The 25,540-nt window shown below is 42.3% G+C and overlaps 1 protein-coding gene across 4 annotated transcripts in view; it reads right to left on the bottom strand.

The window, feature by feature from the left end:
• MYO3B (myosin IIIB) overlaps positions 1-25,540 on the bottom strand; it is a 519,880-nt gene that overhangs the window by 211,960 nt on the left and 282,380 nt on the right. For all 4 annotated transcript variants that reach the window (XR_015147500.1, XR_015147505.1, XM_086357182.1 and 1 more), the window contains exons 17-22: positions 15,716-15,842; positions 14,729-14,939; positions 13,784-13,931; positions 12,375-12,528; positions 11,081-11,169; positions 9,246-9,375 (exon numbers count right to left, since the gene is read on the bottom strand). Coding sequence is in view for 2 of the 4 variants with exons in the window: in XM_086357182.1 (XP_086213308.1) it covers positions 9,246-9,375; positions 11,081-11,169; positions 12,375-12,528; positions 13,784-13,931; positions 14,729-14,939; positions 15,716-15,842 (859 nt within the window). In the remaining 2 variants the exon portion in view is untranslated. The remainder of the gene's footprint in view (positions 1-9,245; positions 9,376-11,080; positions 11,170-12,374; positions 12,529-13,783; positions 13,932-14,728; positions 14,940-15,715; positions 15,843-25,540) is intronic.

Raw genomic sequence — 25,540 nt, 5'->3', positions numbered from 1 at the left:
GAAGTCATACAGGTGGGTCTCAATCCAAGATGACCGGCATCCTTATAAGAGGACACAGACAATGTACACACAGACCAAGGCGTGACCATGTGAGAGCCCTGAGAAGGCAGAAAACTACAAGCCAAAGAGAGAGGTCTCAGAAGAAACCAAACCTGCACACATCTTGATCGTGAACGTCTACCCTCCATAATTGTGAGACAGTACCTTTAAGTCATGTTTTGTCTGTGGTGCCCCATTATGTCAGCCCTAGGAAACTAACACAGATTAGAAGTCAAGAATTGGATTTTACCTTTAGATTTTCTACCGTGCAGGAGTTAGTGAGTTATTTGACAAATATTTACTAGGACTCACTATGCATTAGGAAAGGAGGGTAGGGGGCAGGTCATAGAAGACAGACAGACAAGATTATGTCAGCTCCTGATGGAGACAGTTAAACAGGGTGTCATGACAGAGTGGGTGGGGAAGCAGGGGGCTATCATCCATTGGGGAGACAGAGGAGGCCTCTCTTTGGTAGTGACGTTTAAGCTAAATTCTGGATCACAAGGATAGATCTGTAAAGATCTGGGCAAAGAATGTCCCAGGCAGAGTGAGCAGCGGGTGCTGAGTCAGGAAAAGGCTTGGACTGTCTGAGGAACAGAATGAAGGCAGAGAGGGAGGGAAAGAGTTCAAGAAGATGGGGACTTTATGTTAAGAGTTTCAGGTAAGCAAAGGAGTCTGGATTTTATTTTAGGTGTGATGAGGAGCCATGGGAGGCTTTAAGCAGGGTGGTGACATCATCACATTTCTATTCCTAGAAAGACGACTGTTTAGCTGTCAGGCTGGGTGAGGAGAGAGCAGAAGCAGAGTTTGGTTAGGAGATGCAGGAGAGAGGGGCTGTAGAGGCACCGCCTTGCTCTCTGACTTCATCTTCACCTGACATTCTCTGTGTGACTCTGTCCAAATTTTCCTTTTTAATAAGGACACCAGTCATACTGGCATAGGGCCCATCTTGGTGACTCCATTTTACCTCAATTGCTTCTGCAAGGGCCCTATTTCCAAACAGAGTCACATCCTGATGAACTAGGAGTTTGGATTTCAACATACATATTTTTGGGGAGGGAGACACAATTCAACCCATAACAAGTAGTCAAAAAGACAGAAGATACTATGTTGATGAGGATGACCACATTAAGAGGAATAAATAGCTGATGCAGAAGAGAGGAGGAATAATTGCGGGATGAAAGCCCCTGTGAAGGTGAGGAAGGGAATGAAGAGGCAAACAGAGAGTCGCTTGCAATGACAGTAAGGATGGTTCAGTCATTTAGATTAGCAGGAAAACAAAATGGGAACAGACGCAGGAAGATGGGTAGATTTGGTTCAACCATCCATTCATTTACTCAGCAAATACATAGAGAGTGGCTACCATATACTAGGTATTGCTAAAACTTTGAAGAGACAGTAATGGACAAACCAGACAAAATTCCTGCTATCTAATACTTACTTTATACTGGAGGAAGACAGACAATAAACAAGTAAATTATATACAGTAAGTTAGGTCGTGATAAGTGCTAAGGAAAAAGATAAAACAGGAAATGGATTTATAAGTATTCAGTAGGTTGAAATTTTTTACCAAGGTAGCCAGGGAAAGTAGATTTTGAGAAAAGACCTGAAGAAAGTGCAATGGGTATGGGTATGTCTTGGGGGAAATATCCACACAGAGGGGATAGCAAGTGAAAGGGCACCTACATAATAACCACAGCCAGCACCATACTTAACGGTGAAAGAGTGGATGCTCTACCCCAAGATCCAGAACAAAGCAAGACGTTTCCTCTCACCCCTTCCATCCAGCTATATACTGAAAGTCATAGCCAGTCAAACAAGGCAAGAAAAAGAAATGAATGGTGTAAGATTTGAAAGAAAAATAAAAAAGGGTTCTCATTAACAGATAACATGACTGTCTATGTAGAAACCCCAAGAAATCTGCAAAAACAAAATCAAACAGAACTCCTAGAACTAACAAGTGAGTTTAGCAAGATCCTTTAAGACAAGGTCAATCCACAAAATCCTATGGTAGAATAGAACAATGCTGCTGCTGCTGCTGCTAAGTCGCTTCAGTCGTGTCCGACTCTGTGCGACCCCATAGATGACAGCCCACCAGGCTCCCCCGTCCCTGGGATTCTCCAGGCAAGAACACTGCAGTGGGTTGCCATTTCCTTCTCCAATGCATGAAAGTGAAAAGTGAAAGTAAAGTCTCTCAGTCGTGTCTGACTCTTAGTGACCCCATGGACTGCAGCCTACCAGGCTCCTCCATCCATGGGATTTTCCAGGCAAGAGTACTGGAGTGGGGTACCGTTGCCTTCTCCGAATAGAACAATACTAGTTCCCAAAACTGAAATACTGAGATATAAATCTAACAAAACATGTACAAGATCTGCATGTGAAAACAAAATACTAATTAAAGAAATCAAAGAGAATCCAAATAAACAGACATGGTGTGTTCATAGACTGAAAGACTCATTGTAGTAAACATAAAAATTCTTCCTGAATTGACCCATAGATTTCATGCAACAGCAATCAGAATCCCAGTAGGCCTTTCTATAGATATAGATAAGCTGTTTTTAAAGTTTACATGTAAAGACAAACAAACTGGAATAGCCAAAAAGTTTTTGAAAAAGAAGAATAAATCCGAGGCAATCACATTATGTGCTCCTAAGATTTACTGTAAAGCTATGAGTGAAGACATTGTGGCATCCATGAGTTAGACACATACCAATGAAACAGACCCACACACATAACCAATTGGTTTTCGACAAATGTAAAAGCAATCAGTGGAGAAGACAGTCATTTCAATAAATGGTTTTGGAATAACTAGACATATTTATGAAAAAAAAAACAAAAACAAGTCTCTATCTCACACCTTATATATAAAATAACTCATGCTAGATCTAAACGTAGAATGTGAAAGTATTTATTGAGCATCTGTTCACACAGAGCTCCACATAGACTCCTTGGGGCACCCTGGTTCTCTCTAATTAGTCTTTAACACCCTATTTAAGTTTTCCTTTCTCACCCTAAAGCTGTCCCTGCAGAAGTCCACCTTGCCCCCACCCTGAGCATTTCGGATCAGCACCAGGAGCCCACTATTGTTCTTCCATTTGCTTCCCCTTCCCTGGTGGCTCAGCTGGTAAAGGATCCACCTGCAATGCGGGAGACCTGGGTTCGATCCCAGGGTTGGGAAGATCCCCTGGAGAAGGGAACAGCTACCCACTCCGGTATTCTGGCCTGGACACAACTGAGCAACTTTCGCTTCATTTCACTTCTCTCTCTGCCCCGAGTCCTTTCCTCTTTGTCCTGTTCACTTATTCACCCCCCGCCACCTCCCCTCATTTCCAGGGCTGTACACCCTGGTGCAGAATGCCTCATTACGCCAGACTGTTCAATTTTCTCTAGTCTATTAGGGGGGGAAAAAAATCTCTTCCAAGAAGCCTTTCTTAGTTAAGAGAACTCTTTGCCTACTTTGACTCATGATATTTCCATGACTTTTCCTTCTATTTTTACCTGTATAGATACAGTGCCTATATTCACCCCCCATATATTGCTGCACACAGGATGTTGTGCATCCTTTATACATTTTAGGACTTAGCACTCTTTCTCTGTCAGCCTATTCTGGCTGGGATTTTCTTTTATTCCTTCTAAAAAGCACCTATGCATAGCACCATATCTATTAATAGAAAGATGATAAATATATATTATCGGTTGACTGAGATGCACTCCCAAATTAGAAGAAAAAGGCAGGTCTCTGTTCGAGGAGGAAATGAGTCAGCAGGGCTCCCGAACAGGGTTGGCTTATTCGGGCCTTCCTCCATTTCAGGAAGGGCCAAGCACTGTCCACGTCTGTGACTTGGAACTTTGTCACCTAGAGTCAGCTCATCTTGCCAGACTCATACGCTGAACTGCCAGAATGGAAAAAGAGCCAGAAGTGGAAAATGAGAACTCTGAGAGATGGTTACAAAAAGGCGTCCCCTTACGACCTTAATGCTGTTAATTTGGGGAGTTACAGAATCAGGATCAGGCAATTCACAGCAAGGATTTCAGCAGGGTATTACAAAGCTCTGCAGATACAATGGGGGGGCTCGTCTTGTCCCCTCTCCAAATTATAAGGGGAGCCAATGAAGTCAAGATAGAATTTACCATTGATTTTTACTTGCATATTCCAAGAGAGGAAACCTCAGAACCCTCAGAGAGAAGACAACAGTATAAAAAAACTCAGTTCCAGATTTTGAAGCAAAACCAGACTCTGTGGCTCAGAGAATAACTCTCTAGTTTTACTCTTGTTTTTTTTTTTTTTTCCCCTAGCTTCTCCAAAGTTCCTAATTCTTTTAAAACCCCAAACTCCCATTTGAAAATCAAAATTCATGATTCAAAGACAGAAATGGATTTTTCAAGTTCTTTTTGAAACCTCCTCTTCTCTTTCCTCCCCTGAGCCTTTTGAACTTTTCTCTAGTTTACTTGTAGCAAGTGGAATATTCCCCAAACAGGAAAATAGGCCATGAAACCATGTTATAACATCTTTCCTTTTAATGTTTTTCTACCTGGATCGTTAGTTTGAAAAGTCCCAGCTGAAGGGTTGGAAAGCAGTGTTGCTGCCACAATAAATTTTCACATATAAAGTCTTCAGAGAATTTCTTATCAAAAGGAAGGATTACAAAGAAAATTTTATCACGTCTGAAGTGGCCAAAGAGTGGTTGCAAAAGCAAAGAGGGGAAGAGAGAGGATCCTTACTGACTATAGCTGCCTGTTTATCTGATGGTCACTGGGCATCTCAGAACAAGAAGGCACCCATCAGGCAGAGGTGATTCCACACCAGGCACAGCTGGGTGCCCACAGAAACAGCTGCTGGGAAGGGCACTGCAGCAACCTGGGAAGAGCTGAGGACCCTGAACCTCATGATCTCATGCTCCATGTTTTATAACCTTTTCAGTGAACAGGAAGGTGGGTGCAGGAGAAAGGAAAATGCCAACTGGAGTACTCTCTCTGATTTTATATTATAGTTTTACACAAACACACCCAGAGGTTAATCCTCTAAACCTTGATAAGAGATTAAACCAAGTGCTGATACTTCTGTTTGAAATACACTAATGAAGGGATTGTCACCCGCCCAGCAGTCCTGGGAGAGGAGGCATTTTAAGATACCATCTCTTGTCTCAGAGGTTAAAGCACCTGCCTACAATGCGGGAAACCCAGGTTGGATCTCTGGGTCGGGAAGATCCCCTGGAGAAGGAAATGGTAACCCACTCCAGTATTCTTGCCTGGAGAATCCCATGGACGGAGAAGCCTGGTAGGCTATAGTCCACGGGGTCCCAAAGAGTTGGACACGACTGAGCAACTTCACTTTCACTTTCTCTATCCTTTGGGGGAAACAAGTATTATTATGAAATTGATTGCATGTGTAAAAAAGTATCCAAAATATAAACGTACAGCATAATGAATATTATAAAGCCAATATCCATGTAGTCACCACCAAGACCAGGAACCAGAGTATTGCCAAACTCCCCTTGGCAGTCTCTCTTCTTGAAACTGAGGAGCCAAACGCTGGACCTCTTTTTAAAGTTTGGGGTTAATAGCCTCCAAGGCTTCCAATCTTTGACCTTTCTCCTTCCTCTCTGTAGTTCATCCCCTAAAAGAAATTCGTAAAGTAATTGCCCATAATATCTATGCTCATTGAACTAATGCCCCCTTTAAGTGTTTCAAGCAGGATAAATAAAAATTTAAATGACCAAGAAAATAGTTTCTCACGCACTGAAAATACTAGCATATTTTCTTGCAAGGGAAGCTCCCTGGTAGCTCCATCAGTAAAGAATCTGCCTACAATGTGAGGGACCCAGGTTTGATTCCTGGGTCAGGAAGATCCTCTGGAGAAGGGAATAGCAAACCACTCTAGTATTCTTGCCTGGAAAATTCCATGAATAGAGGAGCCTGGTGAGCTACAGTCCATGGGGTTCAAAGAGTCGGACACGACTGAACGACTAACACATATATATTCTCTTGCAAAATGCTAGGATGTGTGGGATCTCGCTTCCAGCCCCAATGCTGAGATGGACAGCCACACTGCCCTTCCTAAAGGGTATGTGCTGGAAATAAGCGTTTGTATTTTTAGCAAACACAATACAACCTTTTCTGTCCAGTTGGGTTTTTCTACTTTCAAGGGATGTAATATAGTACAACCAAAAAGTATAGAATGTGACACTTTTAAACTTTAGAAGCTTAATTAACGTTCAGACTTTCAACAGAGGATATACAATCTCTTTAAAACTGAGATTTGAAGGCAAATATTGTCATAATGAGATAAATTAGTGCTCAATTCTAGGTAGAAAGTGAAGGTAAAAGAAAGTTCCAGTTGCTTTTAGGGCAAAGCCACATTATATTCCAATTTACTGCCTATACAGTGCCTTGTTTTTTAGCAACTCTTCAATGAATGTTTGTTGATTGAAGGTATTTTTTCCATGAATAATTTCAGAAAAAGAAAACAGAATCGTGCTTACTAAAGTTTTCATAATTATACTCAAAATGTGGAGAAAAGCAAAGCTAAGGATTTCAAAAGAAATTATTATGCATAATATACAACTCAAGAATACAAGGAAGCTTGTCAGGAAAACATGTTTGTTCTCGTCTCAGTTCTCTCTTTTGTTTCCTCCAGGTGGTGTAGGGCGCAGTTTCAAGGCAAGATTCAGAAGGTTATAAGACAGGAGGAAAGTTGTTTCAGAGAAAAGCAAAAAGCAGAGGATATCTCTTTGTTTTTGTTCCTCCCCAGCTTTTAGGCGATCACGGGCAGCAGTGGCTGCTGCAGAGCATGACTTCTGGCACAGCGCCACCCAGTGGCCAAGACTTGAACTTGTTTTTATTTTGCCAAAGATTGAAAAATTTGAAATTCCAAAATTGTCAATGGATTTGACAAGTCATTACTCTTATATACAGGAGGGTATAAATGCTAGCTAACAAGTCACTTGGATATATTTTATTTCAAAGAGGATGTCTCCTATTAAAAAATGGCTGCCTCTTTGACTCTGCAGAGTCACCTAGTGAGCATACCCCTCAGTCTCTGGTGAGGGAGCCCCAGCTCAGCCCACAGCTGCCCACTCTCCCAGAAGTTGATAATAAAACCAAATCCTGGCTGTTTCCAAGGGAGGTCTGGAGAAGAAGCTGGAGGGCAGCCTTCGGGGGGGCACTCTACTATTCTTAAGGGAGCATGTTTAAAAAAAGTTAAAAGCTGGTTTCAAAGTAAAGATGAAGCAAAGGTTGTAGACTGTGACTTTTTTCTTAAGTAAGCTTTTCTTTCCTGCGCACGTTGCTAAAATTCAGACCTGGCAACCACTCTCTTTTAGCTTGCATAGGCTCCGAGCTAGACACAATGCCAATGATCAGACAAGGGACACGAAAAGAAAAAGAAATTATGAACAATGTTAAAGAAGTTCTCTGCTTCCTTTTTTAAAAGTAGCTGTTTCCAGACATAGCCTCAAAAACATAAGGCCCTTGAGAGGAGAGCTATGGGAAGCTCAAGTCTGTTGCCCAGCCAACAGCAGCAGAATCCCAGATAAATCAAAGGCGCGTGACCCAGTTAGAACCCATTGGGTAAAACAGTAAAGACTAGGATGGTCCATCTTTTGGCCTCCTAATCCTGAATGAGGCCCGACTTAACAACTACACAGAAGCTGACTCTAAGGAGACAAAGGCTGTGAATATAGGCCAGTGACACATCTGTTCCAAGTTGGTTAGAAACAGTGGTGGGCTTAGTTGATGACTAAGTGGGAAGTTGGACCAGGTAACTTTTCAGGACTGCCTGACTGGATGACTCTGATTGGCCCCAGTCCCATTACTTGAAATCATACATAAATAGAAATAATCTTCTCAATAATTCTAGGTAAACCAAGACCATCCTAAAGCATTTAGCATGAACCAATGGCACCCCACTCCAGTACTCTTGCCTGGAAAATCCCATGGACAGAGGAGCCTGGTAGGCTGCAGTCCGTGGGGTTGCTAGGAATCAGATACGACTGAACGACTTCACTTTCACTTTTCACTTCCATGCATTGGAGAAGGAAATGGCAACCCACTCCAGTATTCTTGCCTGGAGGATCCCAGGGATAGGGGAGCCTGGTGGGCTGCCATTTGTGGGGTCACACATAGTCGGACACGACTGAAGTGACTTAGCAGCAGCATGGGCTTCCCTTGTAGCTCAGTCGGTTAAGAATCTGCCTGCAGTGCAGGAGACCTGGGTTCGATCCCTGGGTTGGGAAGATCCCCTGGAGAAGTAAATGGCAACCCACTCCAATATCCTTGCCTGGAAAATCTCATGGACAGAGGAGCCTGGTGGGCTGCAGTCCATGGGGTCACAAAGAGTCGGGCATGACTGAGCGACTAACACTTACTTACTTATGATAATATAAACTATGGGCTTCCCTGGTGGCGCTAGTGGTAAAGAATCCGCCTGCCAATGCAGGAGACATAAGAGACATAGGTTCAAATCCTGTGTCAGGAAGATCCCTTGGAGGAGGGCATGGCAACCCACTCCAGTATTCTTGCCTGGAGAAGTCCATGGATAAGGGAGCCTAGACGGCTATGGTCCATGGGGTCGCAAAGAGTTGGACATGACTGAGTGACTGAGTGCATAATAATACATGTTTTTATTTTTATTTTTTTTATTGGCCACACAATGTGGCTTGCAGGATTATAGTTCCCTACCCAGGGATCAAACCCGTGCCCACTGCAGGAGAAGCATGGAGCCCTGACCACTGCACTGCCAGGAAAGTCCCAACATGCACTTTTATAAATGGAAGAATGAAAGGAATCATGCAGAGAAAATGAGAAGTCTAAAAACTGATGCTATGGAAAGTGCGTGTGTACACACATGTATATATAGGCTGATGCTGTGGAGTTAAATGCAAAAGAAATAATCACTTTCTTTTTCTTGAACTCAGGTGAATAGACTTTTACCCCTGCTCAAATTTCAAAATGTTAGTAGCACTGCCCTGGTGATATTTAGACATGAACGAGAAAACCCCAGCAAGGCTTGTAGAAGCATGAGGCAGGCGTAGGGCTGTCAGAGACGTTACAAGTACCCAGTTTTTTGTTGTTGTTGATTGTTGTCTTTTTAAAATTTTTAATTTATTCTTTGTGGTCATGCCACATTGCATGAAGGATCTTAGTTCCCTGACCAGTGGCATCATGGTGTCCCAACCACTGGATCACCAGGGAAGTCCCTCCAGTACCTGTTTTAGTCAAAGGGATTGAGAAGAGTTGCTGGAGAAGCTGGTTTTCTGATGCCCTCAGTATGACCACCACATCAGCAGGGAGAGTGTCTCTGTTTTTCTCAAGAACCCCAGAAGCATCATATAATACCTGCAACATAAAAAGCAAATCACAAGTGAGCCAATACTGTCCCCATCACAGTGTTGCCAGGCAACACTGGCATTGCCTGAGGTCAGTCATTAATCGATCTCTGTATAGAATTCATCTTTACATAGCCATGCTTTTAAACCTAGGCCACCAGATAAGGGGGACAATTGAAATTTTTGAGAGGCCAGTTTATCTTAACTCCTTGTTCAACTATTCTTTGATGAAGAGAGTCCTATCAAAGATAAATCACTTCAGAATAATTATATTGGCCACTCACAATATGAGAAGCATCCATCTGATGAGGTTAACACTGCTATTGCCTCCATTTCACTGTGGGCAAACAGAAGCTTAGAGAGAGGCTGAATCATGTGGCCACGGCCACACATGTCACCAGGGTGGGCAGGCATCCCAGCCCGGGCAGATTGGCTCCATGCCTATACACATTTCACCCTCGCTGCTTCCCAAGGTGCTTGTGGCACCTGAGTGGTGGCTCAGGGGCTCTGAGCATTCTTGGTTCTCAGGGCAAAGGACATTTAGATCAGAGACTTTTTAAGGGATGCTCCAAAGAAATGAATTCAAGAAAGGACACAGAGCCCAGAAGGAAAAAGACCTTTTCTTTTTCCTTTTAAAATTAAGAAAGAACAAGAGGGAAGAAGAGTGGTAGTTAGAAAATAGGTGTAAAAGGACAGAGATGGGAAGAGAGGTGCAAAGAAGGGGACGAGAATGGAAGGCAGGAGAGAGGAGAAGAATGGGAACCGGGGATCAGGGTGGATGTCTTGTGCAGTCAGCCTCCAACACTAGGGTAAATGAAGTTTTTAGGAGGGAAAACTGGATTGCAATTTCTAGCCAAGATCCAAGATAGATGCTGTCATGTATTATGTGAAGACAAAAACAATCTCTTCACTTACATTAAATTGCCTTTCAAACAACATTCAGTCAGGCAAAATTAATTTCCATGCCATAATATGAATGTGAAAAATAATTTCAACAAATCTTAAATCAACAATATAACCCAGAATGCCTTTTATTGAACTCCTACCCATTTTCTGGGCCCAGGGCCTCAGCAGACCCTGCCGGAACCAATTAGCCATAATTCACATGGCTCCTTAGAGAGTAACATGAGCAATGAATTGTTGGCTACAGGAGGAGGGGATTTCCTGAATCACTCACTAACCTCGTTCAGGAACTTGAAACTGAGACTGAAGAATAATGGATGAAAAGTGAAAATTTCAGTTAATGTTGTAAAACCTTAACATCTGGATGATGAAGTGAATTTCCCCCCCTTTTTATCTAGACACTTTTGGTGCCCTGTAGACATATGCTTGTGCTACAAAGTGCTAAAAATTGAGCCCCACTGTGATATTAACCCTCCTTCGTTGCCTACACATCTCCAAATTACTTTTGAATGTGAGCATTCACCACTAAACGCTGCAAAAGCCATCATGTTTTCTCCCTGGAGAGCTGTCACTTCTAGGCCAAACCTCAGGTGAGAAGCAGATGGCAGCTCTGTGGGCCACCCCAGTGAGAAATTGCTTTTTTGCCAGGGGCTACTTTCCATGAGCAATACCACTGAGAAGATTTAAGAATTATGATTAGGTATTCAAGAAGAATTAAAAGGAGAAAGAAATCTGCAAGCAATTTCATGAATGCCACAAACAGAGTACTGTGGACCCTTGTTCCTTGTCAAAATTCAGATTTAATAACTCACCTTTCCAGCATAGTGCTGAATGCCAAAGCACAGCTCCATTCCTTTGGGCCTCCAGAAGTATTTGCATCGAAGATTATCTTCAAATTTATCTGTGTGGATTTTCATGTTTAAAAGTTACAATGGGAACTCTTTGGTCCTTTAGACAAAAATACGCTCCTCAAATCATGACGACTCAGAATAAGGAACTTCAGAGTAGCCTGAAATTATTCTTATTTGTACAGTGATGGAGAAAGATCCCCTCCCCACCCCCCTACATGATGGGCATTTACATTCAAGTTCTCATCTAGCTGTTTCATGTTGTCTTTTGTGTCAAGCTGATCTCGATGATACCATGTTCTTCTCTGAGAACTCCAAGAATAAACACTGATGACACCAGAAAACCAACCAATTAGCTTTAGAACCATGAAGATACTCCATGGAAGGCAAATAATCCTGGTTTATATTCCTCTTGACAACTTGCGACAATTTTATAGCTAAAAGGAAGTCAAAGGTGGCACTCTCAACTCCTAGAAGCGAATCTCTTCCACAAATCAATTTTCCATCTGGGAAAAAGGCTTGAAACTTCCTCTCCATCCCTCTCCAGATAATGTTGCTGCTGTGGTCAAGGATGGCCTACTCTGTGTGAGGAACCGTGCTAAGCAGTAAAGGGATGCAGCAGTCGGACTTTGTTGCCCACGGATCTCACAGAGTGAGAGATGGGTCACACGCAACGCTGAAGACTGATGAGGAGGAGGAGATGGAGAGGTATGGGGGTAAGTACAGAGGACTCCAAATGCTAGAAGGAGATGTTTTACCATCACTCCACAGACAGTGGTAATTTAATGAAAAGGTAGCTTTACAAAAACTGTATTAGGTGGGATGTCCAGCATAAAATATGAGCCAGGAAGCCAGAACATCAGCAGGGCTTCTATACAAAGTTGTACTAAAAATGGCTGGAGGTCCAGATAGAGATATGAGAGAAGGGCATGAAAAAGGAGGGGTATCAAGTGTTGGTCATGGAAAATAAGGGGAACAGAAGGTGTAAAAATGATACTGACATAGGGTAAAGGTAATTTGCTTTACAGGAACAGGAAAGTGAGGAGAGTTTGAGAAATGGTGATGGGTTTGCTTTAACACACAAATCCTACCAGGATGTGTTCTGAATATTTCAATTTATTAAAAGCAGAGTCTCTATTTTCACAATCGCCAGGTAGCCAAAATACACAGGAAGGATTCCATAAACCATTTGATGATATGAGCCAAATAGCCAAGTTCTCTTCTGCACATAAGTATGCCTTTTCTAAAAGGTACCTACCAACTAGGGTCTGGTCCGTTGCCTGAGGAAACCGGCTTTCCTCATCCAGAAGCGCAAGCAGTCCCAGGGGTTTCTGGAGGAACATATCCAGGAGGGGGCGATTGTCCTCGTACTCCACGGGGGTAGCGTCAATGCCCTCGTTCTGATACTCCATCTGGAAGGAAATGGATCGTGAATCACTCCAGCCCAGTACTGGCCTAGGTACCACCAGGCTGCATGCACTTTCTCTGTCTGGCAACACTGAACAGGGTCTGTTTTATGTGAGTAGGACAAGGCTTTTCTGCATCCAGCACTGTTGAAGCTCAGGATTTAAGACTGACCTATAGGGAGCCTATGGCAGGTGGTAAGGTTGGCAACAGAACCTTGGCTCTCTGTCTCTCTCTGTCTCTCAGACATGTACTTGGTAACTTAAATTGAGAAGCTGATGTAGAAAGGAAGGGAAGCTGAAAATTTTTTATTCTGGTGACAAGTTTGGTTGAAACCAGGAGGAAAGCAGATTTCTGTCTTCTGCAAAGGAATCATCTTGAACTAAAAAAAAAACTAAAAAGAACTCCAGATTTCCTGGGAAAATAAATGGAAGTAAACTGGATTGAAACAAGGTCTGTTTTGTACAAGATGGGTGGGGGAGGAGTGCATTGTGGATTTGTCCAGTTTCCATGATAAAACCAATATCGGTGTTTTTAGTCCATGACTTTGTCTTTATCTAACCTAGCAGTTTAATGGGTTCCTTGCTCTTGCATTAAAACAAGGAGTTTAGTCAGAATGTTTAGTTTTTACAACTATATACTCTCTCTTCATACAGGAGAGTCTTGGGGTTGGGTTCAGGTCGAGGTGGAGGATAAGGGCCCCAGACCTTGGGTCCGCTAGCTTTACATCCTGTTTTATTTGCCATTAGACTCATGGGGGGGAAGATTTCCATGTTGAGAAAACCAAGAACGTATCTTACTCCTCGCGGAAGATACCAATCCACTTCTGGTGGGGTCTAATATGCAGGAGACAGGGGATTCATATGGTCAGTGAGAGAGTTGGAAACCAAGAACCTTATCCTGAGTTCCAGATCATCCGGTATCATTTGGGACGTGATCACAAATATTTTTAGTTAAATAAAGCAGAAGAGAATGCAGCATTTTGGGCAATGCATATGAATCAGTTTGGAAACAGCATTTAAATAATTGGCTTGTCATCAGCTTCACTCAAGGGAGGAAATGTACCTTTCCACAGAAATCAAGACCTCTTTTTATCAAACTACATTTAGATTGTCGAGTTATTTTGACAGGACTGCCTCATCAGTGGTTTTTCTTTGGAGTCTTTGACCTGTTAACCTCACTAACAAGGTTTCTGCTTCAAACTCTGGGCAGCCTGCAGGCACGTTCCCCACCACGTCCAGGGCCTTCAGAGTTCACTGTTACCTGCTCGAGAGCAAAAACATGCTGATTGAAATAGTACTGAATTTGCTCATTGGCGATGTTTATGCAGAGCTGCTCAAATGAATTTCTCTGAAAGTTTTCGAATCCAAAAATGTCCAAGATCCCCACATTCATACCATCGTCTGCAGTACTGCATGAGAGAGAAGAATAAAACCTTTTAGAGAAGGAAACAGCAGTCTCAGGGCAGTGAGACTGACTATATTTTTATCTACACATGTAGCTACTCAGGGCAAGCGGCATCCTGCCGCCTTTCAGAAAGGAACAGTCTCTGTGTTAAACAGTTGGTTTCCTAAGCCTTTCAACAGTACCTCCAACTTCTCTTATTTTAAGCAGCAAAATTTCAAATTTTCCTCAGAAACTCCATCTATAGAGAGATTAAAGAGGAGCCACCCTATTTGAAGGGGTTGGAACTGCTGCTCATTTATTCTTCTACTTTCTCACCCACAAGGCTTAGTTAGAAGAAGACTCTAGAATTCGATACTGTCAGTTCCTCCACAATCTAGAAAACACTAATGCTTAGCACAGATAAAGCTGTAGAAGTAGCAATACTGTGAGATTTCTGTGCTTTAACACTTCTCATGAAATGTCTCAGTTGATTCTAAAAACAGCAGCAGGAGGAGGATATTATTCTCATTTTACAGATGAGGAAACTATGACTTAGGATATGCACAGATGAAGCTATGGAGTCCGGATGCAAACCCAGTTTGCCCAGCTCCCAGCTAAGCTTGTTCTTTTAAACACCATAATGCAGTGGCTCTGTAATCATGAGCCTCTCCGGTGTAAATACACCATCTTTTAAAGGAGATGCCCTGAGATCTTCATTAAGGAAAACCCAAGAGAAGACCAAATGCTTCCTCTTGGAAATTCTAGGAGACACTGGGGTCAATGACAGCCCTCCTCAAGGTCTCTGCCCATCGGGGAACTTGCCATATGTTTTTGTCTGGCTGCAGGAGCGTGTTGATGCGATTTACAATCCAGCTGAAAAGCCTCCCGTACAGGCCTTTCGACATGGCGTCTCTGACGTCCGAGGCCCTGTCCACAGTGTTGGCGCGGATGATGGTCTCACCCCGAGTGACCACACAGTGTGAGGTGAGAGCCTCCTGGAGCTCTTCAGGGCTGATGCAGAGAACCGAGGCAGCTAGAAGAGAGGGTGAGGATAATGCTGGAGGAGGTAGACATCCACTGTCCAGCCAGCCAGCCAGCCAGCCAGTTAGCCAGCATTCATTCAACATCAGCCATGTGCCAGGCTGTATCTGCAGAACTTCAGAGCCAAGGATAAACATGTGGGGCCCTGAACCCCAAGAAGAACCTAGACTAATGCAGTGCCTCCCAAACAGTTTTGAAAGCTCTTTACATGTGTTAGATGAAAAAAATGTGGAAGGAGATGGTCTTTGACCAAATTAGTTGGAGCAACTGTTGAAGACTATAGTCTGCTCTCAGAAAATCACAAAGCACATTAGCATAGTTAAGTGCTACAGTTTAACACAAGAGATGTTATTTAAATAAATTTTTTTTTCTAACTCAGGAATCTTATTCTTTGTGCCACTATTATTACTTGTGGAAATTTTAAAATAAATAGGTGCATGTGTTATCCCCTCCAGATAATGATTCAGTGAATTCAGAGTGAGGTCCAACCTCTCATATCTTTTCCAAAAATTTGTAGATGATTTTTAAAAGCAGCCACTGGTGAGAATCACTGCCCAAAGTTACCTGCCATGGACTTTTCAGAAGAATGTCTACGTACTTGCCACTTATGAGATGAACGCTGATGTTCTACAAGATATTCTCTGGGAAATACTGGTTAGTGAAAACACCCAGAGACAGTTAAGGACCAGCACATTATATCTTTGAGTCTTGAAAAACTACCCAAGTAAAAGTATTTGGCAACACAATGCACACGAATCAAATAATTACCATTTTCCAAGGCTTCTGCATTGGGCACCTCACTTTTGTCAGTTTGATGCTGAGAGGAAATAGCTGCAAACTCAATGTTTCCAATATTCAAAATCCCAGATAATATACTGTACACTGAGTGCACCTCCTGAAAAGGACATCAAGAATCATGTTTGGTCATTGCCAATCAAACCAATAAACTTACCAGCACTGTGGTAGAAACCACTAGTCCACCCACATCCATCTCCACCCCACTGTCCTGGGCATACAAACAATGTCCAAGCCTTCCTTGCACTTAGGCCATGTAACTAAATTCTTAACAAAGGAACAGGCAGAATGAGGTGGGCCATTTCTGGGCTTTCCTTATAGAAGGGAGCATGCCTCCTTCAAGACTTTTTTTCCCTTACTGCTGGATGGAACTCCCAACAACCCACCTTAAATCATGCCATTGATTAGAATGCTGAGACCAACGACTCGATGGAACAGAGATGTTCTACAGTCTGAACCTCTTGCCTTGGAATGCTTACATTAGAGGGAACTGTTCTTTGTTCTTTAAGACACTTTTAGCCTTTCAGTTCAGTTCAGTTCAGTCGCTCAGTCGTGTCGGACTCTTTGTGACCCCATGAATCGCAGCACACCAGGCCTCCCTGTCCATCACCAACTCCCGGAGTTCACTCAGACTCATGTCCATTGAGTCAGTGATGCCATCCAGCCATCTCATCCTCTGTCGTCCCCTTCTCCTCCTGCCCCCAGTCCCTCCCAGCATCAGAGTCTTTTCCAATGAGTCAACTCTTCCCATGAGGTGGCCAAAGTACTGGAGTTTCAGCTTTAGCATCATTCCTTCCAAAGAACACCCAGGGCTGATCTCCTTCAGAATGGACTGGTTGGATCTCCTTGCAGTCCAAGGAACTCTCAAGAGTCTTCTCCAACACCACAGTTCAAAAGCATCAATTCTTCGGCGCTCAGCCTTCTTCACAGTCCAACTCTCACATCCATACATGACCACAGGAAAAACCATAGCCACCCTAGCTAATACCAGCTCCCAAATTCAAGTATGGGTCTTTCTTCAAGACAAGAGTAGAGATGTTTCCTTATCATCTTGAATATAGCTTATATGAAATAGTTGGAGGGCATTCACTGATGTTTCATTAGAACATCGGAAGTTAAATTATAGAGTATATAGTTATGAATGAGGTCAAAGCATTTTGAAAGACTCACTAGAAATTACCTGTCATGTTTTACTACAATAAGAAATAAACGTCTGGTCTTCATACCCATTTCTGACACAAGAGTTTCTACAACTCTAGGACTTTTTGAGTGATAGATAGAGCCAAGAAGGGTGTCCTTTGTTCATCACAATAAGCCCCTTTCATCCACATCTGAGTTTGTGCTAAGGAGGAGACTCTTGGGGGATGGGTGTGCTGGTTGTCAGAGGAACCAACGATGTGATTAAAGGGTTGGAAATCTTAGCCGGACTCCAGACTTCAAGGAGGGCACAGGGCTTGAGATCGAATCAATCATCAATAGGCAATGGCTTGATCAGGCATGCCTAGGTAACAGAGCCTCCACTAAACCCCCTAACAGACCAGGTTTGGAGAACTTCTGGGTTGGCAAACGCATGAAGGTGAAAAGAGGAGGTGGTGCCTCCTCTTCTAAGACCTTGCCCTATAAATCTCTTCCACTTGTCTGTTCCTCGGTTGCATCCTTTATAATAAACCAGGAATATTAAGTGAACTGCTTTCCTGAGTTCTATGAATCCTTCTAGCAAATTATTGAACTTGAAGAGGAGGGTCTTGGGAACTCTCTATTTACAGGCTGTCCATTAGAAATAGGAAAACTTGGGAGTTGTAACTGGTATCTGAGGTTGGGGCAGTCCTGTGGGAGTAGGCCCCTAACTTGTATAATTTGAAGCTAACTTGAGGTAGACAAGTGTCAGAATTGAACTGAACTGTAGGAGAACTGGTTAGTATGGGGAAGAAAACTCTACATTTTTGGTAAGAATAGAAATGATGTGTGATGATCTAAGTCCTATTTTTATATTGAAGGTGGAATACATAAGAATAATTAATGGTAAAAAAAAAAGTACAATTATTTGTTTAAATATTTGCATTTCCTATAGGTGAGAAATGAAATATATAGCCAGGAAATCCCTGTATCTTATGCTTATAGATAAAGTACTTTGACTAAAAATACTCAGGCTGGGCACTTGATTGAGTACTATACATAGCAGCAAACCAATAAAAACTGTCATTAGACCATTGATAAAGCATTGCCTCTGAATTGAGCCTTTTCTGCAAACACTGCTCAGTAAAGCCAAAAAACTGAACATGGACCATAATAGTGACATCTGCTGGATACCTGATAATGCTACAAAGACAAATGAGGATTTTAAACTAGGCTTCCACGATAGAAAAATACTGTTCTTCAAACTCCTAAATCAAAGGCAAGATGTCATGTTTCTGACTTCAAGAATCACTGTTTTAATCACACAACTTAAGAGTAGCTAAGGAGAACACCTACGAAATGGGTTTTCTGGGACTAGCGTGGATTTAACATGACAGAACCTCATTACTTTGATCAATACAGCGTTAGGCTTGTAGAATGCATCCAGAGACTCCCCACAGAAGCAGATCCCAGAGAGTAAAACAGAGACTCCACAGCAGTGAGTTCTATATCTATTATGTCTATACATAGTTATCTCAAGAGCTTATGTAAAACTCTCAATATTTCCTCTAATTATAACACACATACACACACCATGTATAAGCATACAAGCTATGAAACCTCCCAAAATAAGGCATCCAGACATTTCACCACTAGGATGACCATCCACAAAGGAAATGACAAGGACCACACCCTCGAGACCAGCATCTAACCCTGTGTGTCTTTGACAATATTCTTTCCAGCATGCCGCTCAGAGATTTCCTCTTTCAAAGAGAAAAACTACCTATATATTTCAGCTTTGAACTTTGGGTTCAAGCACTGAGCAAAAGACTGAAGTTAAAAGCAGATTGGGTCTCCTTCCTTGGTTCAGAGAAGGGGACTTGAGAAAGGGTGCCCAATGCTCCCCTCGTTATGGAGGTATTAGCCTTACAGTGCTGCCTGTGCAGTTTCCAGCCTATTCCCTTTGACTCTTCAGTCCCACTGTTGGGCCAATTAGTTCTTCCTTTCTGGCCTAGGAACCTACATCCATTCCTGTATTTAGGTCAAAACATTATTCAACTAATGGTAGAATTCAATCAGTGATATGTCCACCTGTGTGATTACTCCTCTCCCCCCAATATGCAATCCAATGCCTCTTCTGTTCTCTTCATAGCCAGCCTAGGAAGGACTTTTCACCTTCCTCATCTTGCTCATTTCCTCTTGCCTGGTATTCCTGCCTTTCCTGAAGAATCTTACTATCTGCTTGCCATTGATGGTTGTTCAGTTGCTAAGTCGTGTCCAACTGTTTGTGACTCCGTGGACTGCAGCATGCCAGGCTTCCTTCTGGTCCTGCACTACCTCCCGGAGTTTGAGCTAACTCATGTCCATTGAGTCAGTGATGCAATCTAACTATCTCATCCTTCGCTGCCCCCTTCTCCTTTTGCCTTCAATCTTTCCCGGCATCAGGGTCTTTTCCAATAAGTCAGCTCTTCACATCAGGTGGCCAAAGTATTGGAGATTTAGCTTCAGCATCAGTCCTTCCAATGAGTACTCAGGGTTGATTTCCTTTAGGATTGATTAGCTACCTACTCTATCTTTTTATTTCTTACCAATTTCCAACTTTCTATATCATAAAATGGAGTCAGCTCACTCAGGATAGGAACAGTTAGCAAGAAGACAAACAATTCCTACAATTAGGTTTCCCAGTTCACTGCTGATGAGTATGAATTTGGTTTCACCACCAATCAGCACAAGTGGGAAAGTATTTATCTACCAAAGCCCCATGCAGGATGTATGACCTTGGCTTCTTTTTCTCTTTTTCTCAAAAGACACTTCTTCCACTGAGGCAGATATTCTGTCTGTAAAGAAGAGGCTAAGTGGAAAGTTGAGAAGAATCCTGGTTTCCCTGTTCAGTTCAGTTCAGTTGCTCAGTCATGTCTGACTCTGCAGCTCCATGGATAGCAGCACTCCAGTCATCCCAGTCCATCACCAACTCCTGGAGCCCACTCAAACTCATGTCCATCGTGCCGGTGCTTCCATCCAAATAGCTCATCCTCTGTCATGCCCTTCTCATCCCACCTTCAATCTTTCCCAGCATCAGGGTCTTTTCCAAAAAGTTGGTTCTTTGCATCAGGTGGCCAAAAGATTGGAGTTTCAGCTTCAGCATTGCATCAGTCCTTCCAATGAATATTCAGGACTGATTTCCTTTAGGATGGACCCCTTGGATCTCCTTGCTGTCCAGGGGACTCTCAAAAGTCTACTCCAACACTGCAGTTCAAAAGCATCAATTCTTCAGGGCTCAGCTTTCTTCACAGTCCAACTCTCACATCCATACCTGACCACTGGAAAAACCATATCCTTGACGAGACGGACCTTTGTTGGCAAAGTAATGTCTCTGCTTTTTAGTATGCTGTCTAGGTTGGTCATAATTTTCCTTCCAAGGAGCAAGCATCTTTTAATTTCAAGACAGCAGTCACCATCTGCAATCATTTTGGAGCCCCCCAAAATAAACTCTGACACTGTTTGCACTGTTTCCCCATCTATTTGCCATGAAGTGATGGGACCAGATGCTATGATCCTAGTTTTCTGAATGCTGAGTTTTAAGCCAACTTTTTCACTCTTGTCTTTCACCTTCATCAAGAGACTCTTTAATTCTTCTTTACTTTCTGCAAGAAGGGTCATATCATCTGCATATCTGAGGTTATTGATATTTCTCCCAGCAAGCTTGATTCCAGCTTGTGCTTCCTCCAGCCCAGCGTTTCTCATGATGTACTCTGCATAGAAGTTAAATAAACAGGGTCACAATATACAGCCTTGTCGTACTCCTTCCCAGATTTGGAACCAGGCTGTTGTTCCATGTCCAGTTCTAACAATTGCTTCTTAACTTGCATACAGATTTCTCAAGAGGCAGGTCAGGTGGTCTGGTATTCACATCTCTTTTAGAATTTTCCACAGTTTGTTGTGATCCACATAGTCAAAGGCTTTGGCATAGTCAATAAAGCAGAAGTAGATGTTTTTCTGTAACTTTCTCGCTTTTTTGATGATCCAGAGGATGTTGGCAACTGATCTCTGGTTCCTCTCTGCCTTTTCTAAATGCAGCTTGAACATCCAGAAGTTCACGGTTCAGGTACTGTTGAACTCTGGCTTGGAGAATTATGAGCATTACTTTGCTAGAGTGTGAGATGAATGCAATTGTGTGGTAGTTTGGGCATTCTTTGGCATTGCCTTTCTTTGGGATTGGAATGAAAACTGACCTTTTCCAGTCCTGTGGCCACTGCTGAATTTTCCAGATTTGCTGGCCTATTGAGTGCAGCACTTTCACAGCATCATCTTTTAGGATTTGAAATAGCTTATGTCTTTAGTTTTTCACCAGTTGTGTGTTTTTTTTGCCCAAAGCTCTGCATTAGGCCCAGCTGACAGGCATTCTTCCTTACAGGCTCTTTACTCAGTTTCCTTTTCAGAGGCTCCCAACATTCATAACTTTAAAGTCAATGGTTGGTTTAAAAAAAATTTTTGTTTTGCATGTCAATCATACATGAAAAAAGAATTTTTTTTTTAAGTCAATGATAAGTCCTATTGTCTGTCATTAAGGCACTGGAAATCTCAGCACCCTCAATTAACACTTTAATATGTACCCCTCCAGTCTATCCTCAGCAGTATTCTCCCAATTTATGATCTGTTTTGAAGAAAGGGAAAAAAATATTCCGTAATCTCAAAGGCTTCTCCGTAACCTCTTCATCAAGGGATCTGCAATAAATGTCCAATTTTGACCTTCACAGATAACCTGCCAGAAAACCTTCATGTACTTTTAAATATAAACATACCTAAAACTCAATTTATTTAATATGTTATGGTAGTTCATATACCATTGAAGCCAGGCTTCAGGAATATGTGAACAGTGAACTTTCAGATGTTCAAGCTGGTTTTAGAAAAGGCAGAGGAACCAGAGATCAAATTGCCAACATTCGCTGGATCATCAAAAAAGCAAGAGAGTTCCAGAAAAACATCTATTTCTGCTTTATTGACTATGCCAAAGCCTTTGACTGCGTGGATCACAATAAACTGGAAAATTCTGAAAGAGATGGGAATACTGGACCACCTGACCTGCCTCTTGAGAAATTTGTATGCAGGTCAGGAAGCAACAGTTAGAACTGGACATGGAACAACAGACTGGTTCCAAATAGGAAAAGGAGTATGTCAAGGCTGTATATTGTCACCCTGCTTATTTAACTTCTATGCAGAGTATATCATGAGAAACGCTGGGCTAGAGGAAGCACAAGCTGGAATCAAGATTGCTGGAAAAAATATCAATAACCTCAGATATGCAGATGACACCACCATTATGGCAGAAAGTGAAGAAAAACTAAAGAGCCTCTTGATGAAAGTAAAAGAGGAGAGTGAAAAAGTTGGGTTAAAGCTCAAGATTAAGAAAACGAAGATCATGGCATCTGGTCCCATCACTTCATGGGAAATAGATGGGGACGCAGTGGAAACAGTGTCAGACTTTATTTTGGGGGGCTCCAAAATCACTGCAGATGGTGATTGCAGCCATGAAATTAAAAGACGCTTAACTCCTTGGAAGGAAAGTTATGACCAACCTAGACAGCATATTAAAAAGCAGAGATATTAGTTTGCCAACAAAGGTCCGTCTCGTCAAGGCTATGGTTTTTCCAGTGGTCATGTATGGATGTGAGAGTTTGACTGTGAAGAAAGCTGAGAGCTGAAGAATTGATGCTCTTGAACTGTGGTGTTGGAGAAGACTCTTGAGAGTTCCTTGGACTGCAAGAAGATCCAACCTGTCCATCCTAAAGCAGACCAGTCCTGGGTGTTCATTGGAAGGAATGATGCTGAGTCTGAAACTCCAATACTTTGGCTACCTCATGCGAAGAGTTGACTCATTGGAAGAGACCCTGATGCTGGGAGGGATTGGGGGCAGGAGGAGAAGGGGACGACAGAGGATGAGATGGTTGGAAGGCAACACCGACTCGATGGACGTGAGTTTGTGTGAACTCCGAGTGTTGGTGATGGACAGGGAGGGCTGGTGTGCTGCGATTCATGGAGTCGCAAAGAGTTGGACACGACTGAGCAACTGAACTGAACTGAACTGGATTCATATACCAGTAAGACAAGCATAATATTAAACAAAAATAGTATGGTTTAATCCAAAAATAAGACTAGAAAAGCACAGTTCATTACAGGGTTTTAGATATAACCCCACCCCAGCTGCCCACAGGGATTTCATTGTTACTGGAAGACTCTCTACCAGTGAAGTTTCTTTACAATAAACCTAGGTTCAAGGGTTCTTTCAGATATTTTTGGCTCTAAGGGTTTGGGAAAAATTGAAGGGCTTCCTGCAGGGAATTAGTGACACTGTAAGAAAGGACAGGGACCATAATTTTTATTAAATTGACCAGTTCATTCAAGCTCTGTCTAGAAATATCCCTAAGAAAAACTTAAGAGAAAGTTTTGTTACATCAGTTGTATAGCATCTGCTTCCTGACTACAGTCAATTAAGTCTTTCTGAATTTAGTCAAACTACTTTTGGAAAACTCAGCAGTGGCCACAGGACTGGAAAAGTCAGTTTTCATTCCAATCACAAAGAAAGACGATGCCAAAGAATGCTCAACTACCACGCAAATGCATTCATCTCACACGCTAGTAAAGTAATGCTCAAAATTCTCCAAGCCAGGCTTCAGCAATACGTGAACCATGAACTTCCAGATGTTCAAGCTGGTTTTAGAAAAGGCAGAGGAACCAGAGATCAAATTGCCAACATCCACTGGATCATCAAAAAAGCAAGAGAGTTCCAGAAAAACATCTATTTCTGCTTTATTGATTATGCCAAAGCCTTTGACTGTGTGGATCACAATAAACTGTGGAAAATTCTTTAAGAGAGGGGAATACCAGACCACCTGACCTGCCTCTTGACAAACCTATATGCAGGTCAGGAAACAACAGTCAGAACTGGACATGGAACAACAGACTGGTTCCAAATAGGAAAAGGAGTATGTCAAGTCTGTATATTGTCACCCTGCTTATTTAACTTCTATGCAGAGTACATCATGAGAAACGCTGGGCTGGAGGAAGCACAAGCTGGAATCAAGATTACTGGGAGAAATATCAATAACCTCTGATATGCAGATGACACCACCCTTATGGCAGAAAATGAAGAGGAACTGAAAAGCCTATTGATGAAAGTGAAAGAGGAGAGTGAAAAAGTTGGCTTAAAGCTCAACATTTCAGAAAACTAATATCATGTCATCTGGTCCCTCTACTTCATGGGAAATACATGGGGAAACAGTGGAAACAGTGTCAGACTTTATTTTGGGGGGCTCCAAAATCACTGCAGATGGTGCTTGCAGCCATGAAATTAAAAGACGCTTACTCCTTGGAAGGAAAGTTATGACCAACCTAGATAGCATATTCAAAAGCAGAGACATTATTTTGCCAACAAAGGTCTGTCTAGTCAAGGCTATGGTTTTTCCAGTGGTCATGCATGGATGTGAGAGTTGGACTGTGAAGAAAGCTGAGTGCCGAAGAATTGATGCTTTTGAACTGTGGTGTTGGAGAAGACTCTTGAGAGTCCCTTGGACTGCAAGGAGATCCAACCAGTCCATTCTGAAGGAGATCAGCCCTGGGTGTTCTTTGGAAGGAATGATGCTAAAGCTGAAACTCCAGTACTTTGGCCTCATGCGAAGAGTTGACTCATTGGAAAAGACTCTGATGCTGGGAGGGATTGGGGGCAGGAGGAGAAGGGGACGACAGAGGATGAGATGGCTGGATGGCATCACTGACTTGATGGACATGAGTTTGAGTGAACTCCGGGAGTTGGTGATGGACAGGGAGGCCTGGTGTGCTGCGATTCATGGGGTCACAAAGGGTCAGACATGACTGAGTGACTGAAGTGAACTGAACTTTGAGTTTACAAACATAAAGCAAACTAAGTTAATTCAGCAAAATAGGTTGTCTATAGAGATACAGACAAAGATACAACAAAAGAAATCAGGATAAGAAAGATCCAGCCTCTTCCTCCCATTTCCAGGACTACTGACATAAACTGTTTATTTCCAGCATGAATTAACATAGAACATAATGAATATACACACACATACATATAATCACAGTCTGATTATTCATTTAACAGTCCAGACCAGACATAAACTAAAAATATTTACTACCTTTTGTGTTTATTTTCATAGCTGTTCATGCAATCATTCATTCATTTCTACTAAACTTTATTCCCATAGGAGTTAGGGATGGCTTACTTCAAGGATATATACTTAGCATATTTAGTTTCTTTTGTTTTTAATATTCTTATCTTAAAACATCATCTGTTTTATTATTATGTCTACCATTAAGACAGGGCTGATATAATAGCCTTTCCTTTAGAATTGGCATCAATCTTTCCACAGTATTCTACAACCATCGTTGTACTTATTAGAAGCAAAATATTATGAACCCTATGAATGGCTTTTCTGTTGTTCCTGTGCCCTTTGAAGAAAGTATGCCCTTAACACTTCAGCATGAGCCAGGTGACCTTAAATGGCTCTGCTGTCAAGCTTTGACTCTTCTGGTGATGCATCTTTGATAACAACCAGCTCTATAAATTAACAACCACAAAGGTCCTTTAATAATACTGGAACCTGTTTAATTGCTGTCCTGTACGAAGCCAAGGGAAATATATTTCTATTTGTATCTGACCTT

This window comes from Bos grunniens, chromosome 2 (genome assembly GCF_055505025.1).
Source record: "Bos grunniens cultivar Pamir isolate PY7600 chromosome 2, Bosgru_T2T1.0, whole genome shotgun sequence".
In the NCBI taxonomy this organism is placed as follows: domain Eukaryota; kingdom Metazoa; phylum Chordata; class Mammalia; order Artiodactyla; family Bovidae; genus Bos; species Bos grunniens.
The sequence above is the reverse complement of the archived record's forward strand: the minus strand, read 5'-3'. Positions and strand labels throughout refer to the sequence as shown.